We start from the raw sequence: 9,274 nt of genomic DNA on the forward strand, positions 1-9,274 counted from the left end.
GAGCAGGGACTGAAGGAAGGGCAAGCCAGCCTAAATATAGTTATCTCCTGAGAGGCTCTGACAGCACCCGAGTAACACAGATGTAGAGTCTCACAGCCATCCATCGAACTGTGTACAGGGTCCCCAGTGAAGGAGTTGGAGAAAGGACCAATGTAGCTGAGGGTTTTGCAGCCCCTTAGGAGGAACAACAATATGAACTAAGTAGTACCCTCAGAGCTCCCAGGGTCTCAACCATCAACCAAAGACTGCACATGGAGGGGTCTGATTGTTCAGGCAGTATGTGTATAGTAGAGGATTGCAAATTCAATCATCAATAGGAGGAGAGGAGCTTGGTCCTGTGAAGGTTCTGTGCCCCAGTGTAGGGGAATGCCAGGGTTAGAAAGTGGGAGAGGGTGGGGTGGCAGGCATGGGGAAGTGGGAGGCAACAGGGGTTTGTTTTGGTTGTTTTTGTTTGTTTCTTTGTTTTTTGGAGTGGAAACTGGGAATGGAGAAATTTACATGTAAATAAAATGTCTAAAAAAAAAAAAAGATTCCTTCATTGCAGAGTCTGATCGAAGTCCAGTATTAACGGGCATGCAAGAATTGAGCACAATTAACATTTGCTGCAAAGGCTATACATAAAATTGACCTTCCTTTTTTTTAAAATATAGATATTTCCTATTTAAATAGCAATGAGCCAGGCTAAGACTTATGTGCGTATGATCTTGTAGTACTTCATTCCTCTCCCATATATTATCTGATAATTTCAAACAAGACTCTTTGTAGTAAAAGCTATCCTATGGTTCTGAAACTTGTGGGTCTTATCAACTGTAAACTGCCAGGTGCTCCTGAGAAACAACCCTGTAATCCCATTACATGCCTTAGGAACCCTTTAAAGATAATGACACCAGACCCCACCACAGTATTCAACTGCTGTAAAATAATGAGCTTCCAGTCTCCTTCGAGAAGGGCTAAGTCTTCCTTTCAGTTCTTTGAGAAGACCACACCCATGCTGTCTGACAGGTGGTTCTTCGGAAAGCATATTCCTCTTAGGCTTTTTACTTAAAGCCTAGATAAATAACATTTTTATTAAGCCCCAACTCTGCTTCATAAATTGGCTAGTTCTGAAATTCTTTCTGCTATTTGCGTCAATAATCCAGGTTTTCCTTAAGTCATGTTCACTAAGCCTAAGAGAACTCAGGCTGCTGAGCATGCCAGTGAAAGCTTTGCCTCCCCCTCGTCCTCACAGAGTGCTGACAGAGTGAATTATCTTCCTTTAAGCTTTCTTCAACATTGTTCTTTGTGACATTGTGATTGTTCTGCCTCCTCTCTCTCCTTTTCTCCCTTCATTTCCCATTCTCTGAAGTTTGGTTTTATTAACATATTTTCTCATCTTCCCTCTACTTCCCTCTCCTCCTCTCCTCTTCGTTCTCCCCTGCTTTCCTCTCTTCCCACCCCCTGTCTTTCTGAGATAGGGTTTTTTTTTTTCTGTAGTTAGTCCAGGTTTATCCAGAACTCATAATAATCCCCTAATCCAGCCCTCTGAGTTCATAGGCTATAGGTGTGAATATATGTCTTCTTCAACCCCTGATAGATTTACCATTTAGTCAACATGGATGACTTAGTGCCTTTGTTTGATATTCTTTGAATTATTCCTATGATCCAGACCATTATTGACACAAGCACCATTAAAAATTAAGAAACATACTGTAACCTTTTCATTGAAAAAAAAAACTTACTTCTGTGTCGAGGATTTGTAAAATGAATCCTTTATGTTATATTTCTTGTCTAGCTGGACAAGCGTTTCATTATCATCCTATAAGATAGGAACAATAAGTTAAAACAGACCAAGCATAAATAGAATTACTATGTTTCTGAATTTCCTTATTCTTCAAGATTTTCATGATGACTTGAACTATGTGTATGTATATGTGGTTCAACAATTAACTCAGATTCTTTAACATACTCATCTCCACCCATAGTTTCCCTTTAAGTATGTTAAAGACATTAAAATCTGGTTTCTTCTTAAAATCCCAGTGAACAACACAGGACTATTAGCTATGATCACCATAATATGTATCCTGTCTCTAGACCATACCAAGTTTTTGTTTATATTTTCATATTGTATACTCTGATCAGTATCTCAGATTTTTCTAGACTTACCTCATGCCTGTTCTACTGTATACAGTTTTTACAGCTTTCATATTCTTCACATATATAAGAATATAAATATTTCTGTTTTTGTGCCTAGTTTGTTTGTCTTAGTGTATGGTTCTATGGATTTATTCATCCTGTTGCAAATAGCAGACCTACATTTTACTGCTGAGTAATATTCTAGTGTATACATATGTATACATATTTCTTTACACATCATTTGTAAATGGACACTTAGGTGGTCAACCATGCTTTACTTTATAAATTTTTCTTCACCTAGGCAGAGGCCATGTGCTTATAATCCCAGCATTCAGGTCATGGAGATAGGAGAATCTGGAATAAAAGACCTGTCTCAGCCACACAGAAAGTTTGAGGTCATCCAGGACTACATGATATCTGTATCAACCCCCAATAAACTTAATTAAAAATTAAAATAATTATCCCATGTATAAATTCTGCATTTCATTGATTTTTAACTTCATGTGCTTTAATCTTTCATATATTTAGCTTGATTTAGTCATTTTGTCATATCATTAGATTGAAACATATCAATTCCTTCTTTTGTAATCTAATCATGAAAAGCTAAATTTTCTTCTTAGCAAAATGTTAATTGCATGATACTCAAGTAGATATATTGCATCTTATCATGTTTCAAATACTTTTTAATTTCTCTTAAAATTCTTCTTTGGCCCACAAATAATAATTGAAAGTATGTTCAATTTTGAAATATTTTGTTTCCCTAAATATAATCTAGTTGTTGATTATAAGTGAACTCTGTAGTGTATTGAGAACATTGTGTAGAATTACTTCTCTAATGATCTTTCATAATGTGGTGATGGAATTCCTGGCCCTGCAAATGCTTGGCAAGTGATCAGCATCGAAACCACATCTCCTTCTCTATTGTGATCAGAAACATACTAAAACTTAGTTAATGTCACACATAGTTATTACTGCAGCAGTAGACATACCGTGTATTTGGAAATATGTCTTCATCTTTGGTTGGGCTCAATGCTCCAGAAATGTTAGGGACTTGAAAGAATCATAACTGCTGCTTATATTTAAGTATGGACCCTTTAGTGAAGTCGACAACTGGGTATACAATGGTATCAGTATCTAAATGACACAGGAGTTGTCCATGCTGTTAATTCTTGCTACATGTGTCTTGGACATTTCACTTTTGAACTTCATGTTTTCTTGACCAATATACCACAAGCAGGGCCTTTATATGTTGTAACAATTTTTGTCTTGAAACTTACTTAGTTTGATCCTAAAATATCTCCTACAGATTGTCTATGCTTTGTGTAAGCTGTCAACACTTACCTGATTAACTTTTAAGGTGTTTGCATCTTGTATTTATAGTTAGCCTCTTGTAGATAGTGTAGTGTGTCTTTCTTAGTTATCTTCTTACAATTTTATTTATTTTATTGACAATTTTATCTTCTGTATTTTATTGTATCTATTAACATATGGAAGTCAGTTGTGGGATTTTATGTAAGTTCTCAGACTTCTCCCTATGTTTCTTTCTCTGTTCACTATTGCTGCTTTAAAACAAAACCCAGCTGGTAATCCATTTACTTTTATTTTACACCCTTACCACACACTGTAATATTCTGAAGAGTATGCTACCTAATGAACTTTAGGAGCAATGTTACATATATATTTTTAATAATAAGTTTGGATTTTTATATACGCCAGAAGGAAAAAGCTTTCATTATTCAATTTCCTATAAGGTACACCTATTGGGAATTTATTTTCTTCTTTTTTCTTTTTCTTTTTCTTCTTCTTTTTTATTTTTTTTGAAACAGGGTTTCTCTGTGTAGCCCCGGCTGTCCTCAAACTCACTCTGTAGACCAGGCTGGCCTCGAACACAGAAATCTGCCTGTCTCTGGCTCCCAAGTGCTGGGATTAAAGGCGTGCACCACCACTGCCCAACCCCTTCTTTTTTCTTTACTCAAAAGTTTATTTAGCATTTCAATATATTCAATACATTTGAGTGCCCAAATATATCCATATTCTGAACTTGGGAAAGGGTAACTCACTTTGTAGATAGAATTAAATTGTTCACCAAGTGACCATAGAGTGAGATAAATTATCTTGGACATCCTTATAGCACAATTTAGTCGCAATTGTCATGAAATTGAGCGACTGAGTCAGAAGACTACATCATAGTCATTGTTTATGATAGGCGGATTCAGCCCATTATGCCAGCTTTGACGATGAAGACAAATACCATAAGCTATAGAATGCAGGCAGGTCATGCCAGCTGATTAGAATGCAGTGACTCTTATGAACTATAAATGTGTATCTCTTGGTAAAGTTAATAAAATTTCAGAAATTATTTCTTCAGATTTTTTTCTACTTTTTCTCTCTTTTCTTACAAATTCCCAACTCCTTTTAGTGTATTCAGGGCCTTTTCAAACTGTCCTCACAGTATATGATATTTTCTGTTAATTTTTAATTTTCCACCTCTTTTAATATGTTCCCTTAAACTTGATGTTTAAAGTAGTTTAAAAAATAACTTACATAAATTTTAAATAAACTTTAACATCTATTTTCATAATGTTAAAATACTTCTCCTGGTCACGCTCTTTTTGTTATTAAGCCCACGAGTCTTTTAAGATTTTGAATATTTTAGTTATGTAATTTACATTTGTTCTTTTTCATTAAATGAATTCTTTTTCTGTGCTAAGATTTCCAGTCTTTACATGTTTATGAAAATATCTTCCATTACATCATTGGTATGGCTAATTTTGACACACCTGAGAAGAGATGACTTCAATTGAGGAATTGCCTTCATCAGATTGAAGAGGTTTCTGAATTTATGCACCTTCATTTTTGTATGTTATGTACAGAGTATGACATATAGCCTAATGTCAAAACTACTTTTGACATTTTATCTTACACCTGTCAAAATGGCTAAGATCAATAGCACAAGTGACAGCTGATGCTGAGGAGGATGTGGACCAAGGGGAACACTCTTCCATTGTTGGTGAGAGTGCAAATTTGTAGAGCTGTCAAGGAAATATTTGATTATATTCACTTTCATTCTTCCCTCCGTCTCCCCTGGCCCTGATCAACACATTATTCCTTCCAATCCTCTTATACTTTTATAACACACTGCAGTCATCCACTGGGGCATGGGAAACCTACCAGTGACCACGTCCCCAAAGAAAGGTGAATTTCTCTGTCGTTAGCCATCAACTGTCAATAGCTCCTCACAAAGGGGTGGGACACTGATAGCTCCTCCCCTTTCACGCTGAAATTATTTCCTTGCGTGATCTTGTGGGGTCTTGTGTCGGTCGGTAGCCACAACTGCTGCGAGTATGCCCAGAGGACCGCACCTTTTAGCATTTCTCCCAATCTGGCTATTACATCCTACCTCATCCACTGCTTCTGTGACGTTCCTGAGCCTTGGTGGAGGTGGGTTGTGGTGGATATCCATCTAAGGCTAAGCCTTCACCATCACGAATTCTCGGTACTTTGAACAGTAAAGACTATTAAAACCCCTACTCTTTGCAATAAGGAGCTGATCTGACAAAGGCTGACAAATCCAACAAGCGCAGGGGAACGTGATCCCAGAGGAACAAGGTCTCAAAGTAGTTCTGCAAAGAACCAGTTTGTAGCATTGAAGATCATATGTTTGTTTTCTGTACCCTTAATTTATTTTTCCTTTCCTGTACTTTGTTCATAAATTGATTTTTTCCTCTTTTCTAATTTCATGAGATGTACCTTGTTTGTCTGACTTCCAGGGTTGATTATAGTTCCCACCCACACATTTCACTAGAACAATTTAATTTCCCTTATGAAAACCTTCTAGCCTCTCTTATGGTTGTGAATTACTCTCTGGAAGATGATCATCCATAAATTCACCTTTCTGTTTCCAAATAAGTAACATGGAAGGGTGTTTTGTTCTGTTGTAATTGTCTTATGCTCGAAGACCATGCAGTTTATGAGTTATAGGTGTAACTTGTAGAGACTTGTTTTATGACATTGTCTATGGTAATTTGTATAAATACTCCTGGAAAAAAGTATATGCATGCATTATTTTTCATGATTTTATATGTCATTTTCCATGGTGCTTTAATATCTTGTATGTGCTTTTGTTTCTAGTAGGCTAAGCAGATGTTTTATATCTGTGCATTCAGGCAACCTGTCTTTTAACCTAAGCATAGAAAATACATAATTGCTGACTCTGAGTTTGAAACTACTACCTTGTATGTTCTCTATGACCTACATGCCTTTTAAAAATTTTATTTTAACTTTGTTTGCATTGGCTTCCTGTTATTCAATGAGTTCTGTTGTTTGTCTATTTCTTTAGTATGTAATCTACAAATTGCAGTGTGAACACATACTTTTCAAGGATTAAAAATAACTAGTACTTTGACTCTTTCCTAGGAAAGAGTCATGTTTAATTGCTGATCGTCCTTCAGATTAGTTATTCAATTCTATCTTCATTCAATGTATACATGTTTAAAACCCCACAAGGTCATTGATATTATTTTATAGAGCCATTTATATTAACCATGAGCTATTTCTGCTCTTGACTCTTGCCTGTATCTCTGATCACAGTGTCTCCTTCCCTACTGACTAATGAATACTTTAATATTTTCTTTAGTGTTTGTCTGTTTTAGCATAAACTGTATGGTATTGACAAAAATCTCTTGAATTATTAATGTAAGTGGCAGAGTGGTCAAGTAGTGGTTGCAGCCTGACTTGGATTGGAGCAATGATGGGATTCTAGTTTTGCCTACTTTTGGTCACATTTAGATCTAATATGGCTTTGGAGAACTCTCTTGTTTTGGCTGTTTCAAGACTATCACTGTATTTTGTTTTCTTTTTCCCTGGAGGTTATGGATTAAATTTCTTTTTATATGCTCTGACTTTATTTTTATTCTTTGAATCACTGGATTGATAGTTTCAACATTTAAAGCATGAATATTGTGTGAGGTGGTTAAGAATACATGTTGCAGAATACTAGAGTTGGGTTTACAACACTGAAATCAACAATAACAGGTGGCTCACAGTAGCCTGTAACTTCAACCCTAGGGAATTCAATACCCTGTTATGGCTTCTACAGGCACTTGCACACCCACACCACACATATACACACAAATAAATGAAAATTTAAATTTAAATACATAAATATTTAGTTCATAAATTTTGTTATATACAAATGCTATCAGTTTTATACATGATCGACTACCAAGATTCTAGCAAATTTTATTTTCATACATAAAGTCTTATTATTTTGAAGTTTCCTTTTACAATAATGTCTTATCAAACTAATAACGAATGGTCTAGAACTCAATTTATGAGTTAAAATCTTCAAATAAACACAAGTATATCATCTATACCAATGGTGCATGGAAAGGTCATTGCTTCAGAAAAAGCACAGCTTTTCTTACCATATTTTTTGGAAGCAGTAAAACACAAATTGTTATACTATAGAAATTATTAAATTGTGATTTTAGGTATATAGGACAAAGAATAATTTTTATAAGATAAAATAGTCACTTTATGTAGGACAATTTGATGAGATTGGATGTTATTCCTGACACAAATAAAATATTTGTATCTTTTTAAGTTAATGTTTATTGTATGACTAAGTTGTATGTATTTCATTTTCTAAAATATAAGTATTTCCAATATAACACTAGTTCTGAGCCATAAATTGATAAATCTCAGAGAAAACCCTTAGTTTAAATATAAAAATGGCTCTCAGTTTGTGGACTGGGAACTCTTCCCTTAACAATGAGAGTACTTAAAGACCAACATCTTTCCATTCTTGTTCTTCATAAGGGAAACGGACTTCAGAGTGTGAGCTTAAACTTTCTATAGGATTACCCCAAGTTCATGTCTCATCATACTCTGGGGGGGGGGCGGTATACATTCTCGTAGATCATCATCTTGGTAAGCCATTGGTATTCTGATAACCTTTTCTTGGAATTTGAAATATTTTTCTGACATACAATCTATATTTTGACTATGGCATTATAGGTCATTATGTCTATATTTTATGTGACTTAGTTTCTTTTTGAAATATTTTGGAGTCTATGTCTACAGATTTATTACCTATGAGGTTTTCTGAAATTATTCTCCCCATGCCATCTTCTGCTGGTGTCTTCTTGGTGTTCTTGGAATTCAACAGAGATCCTGACTTATAACTCTCAATGTCTTTTGGGTAGTTTTGTCAACTCTATTGTTATTGAGACAGAACTATATTTATATTTATCCTAACAGGATACTAATAGCATCCACAACACAATACTCTATTATCACCACAAATATCTGCACTGCAAACATTGTTTCCTTCTCTTACAGTTTATTCATATTTGACATAGCAAAACAAAAAATGGTTACAGTTATCTAGATTTTAGACAGTGTAACCACTACATACTATGTAAGGAAGTTAAATAGAAAAAGATATTAATTCCACAGAAGGGAGAATTTAAGTATGCATGGATAAATAAATAAATTGAAACTTTTGATCTTAAAGTGTAGTTCAAGAGCAGGAGATTGAGAAAGTAACCTCATCGCAGACAGATAGTAGAAACTTAGGCTTTGATCTCATGTAAGAACAAGGCAGGAGATGGTAAAGGACCACTGTCTCAACAGATATTAATAACTGTTTAGATTTCTTTAATAGGTTTAAGTTGTTTTAATTATAAAAATGCACATGGTTATAAGTTTGGTGGTTATGATATTAAAAATCCTGTCAGAAATGTTGCTTTTACTGTTACTTGGCTCATGCCTCATATTTAATGAACAGTAGAAAATGTGGAGGGATGCATCAGACAGCCCTAGAAAAACACAAATACAATTATTGTATTTTACATATTTTTCTGTCTTATTCTATCGTCTATTTCTGGGACTTCAATAAGCACATGCTTTTCCTTTTAGATTCCTGACTCTTCTCTATTTCTACCTTTTTGTACATTTGTGCTTTGTGATTATATATATACACACATATGTATGTATACACACACACACACACACACACCTTCTGATTTATCTGCTTTAATCAAATCTTTTTAGCCACATCTAATCTGCTGCTGCTGCAATAAAGCTGAGAATTGTGTTTCTCAGTTTGGAAACACCATTCCTTTTCTCTGTCTTTATAGTTTTTTTTTTTTTTTAATTT

The 9,274-nt window shown here is 34.9% G+C and overlaps 1 protein-coding gene across 3 annotated transcripts in view; it reads right to left on the bottom strand.

Moving 5' to 3' along the window:
- Spata48 (spermatogenesis associated 48) overlaps positions 1-9,274 on the bottom strand; it is a 62,552-nt gene that overhangs the window by 40,772 nt on the left and 12,506 nt on the right. For 2 of the 3 annotated variants that reach the window (XM_031338561.1, XM_031338560.1), the window contains exon 3: positions 1,719-1,795. In XM_031338561.1, coding sequence (XP_031194421.1) covers positions 1,719-1,795 — 77 coding nt within the window. Of the gene's footprint in view, positions 1-1,718; positions 1,796-5,283; positions 5,501-9,274 lie in introns of those variants that run through there. The other variant, XM_031338562.1, reaches the window with a different exon arrangement.

The sequence above is a fragment of the Mastomys coucha genome, unplaced genomic scaffold (genome assembly GCF_008632895.1).
Source record: "Mastomys coucha isolate ucsf_1 unplaced genomic scaffold, UCSF_Mcou_1 pScaffold22, whole genome shotgun sequence".
Classification (NCBI taxonomy): domain Eukaryota; kingdom Metazoa; phylum Chordata; class Mammalia; order Rodentia; family Muridae; genus Mastomys; species Mastomys coucha.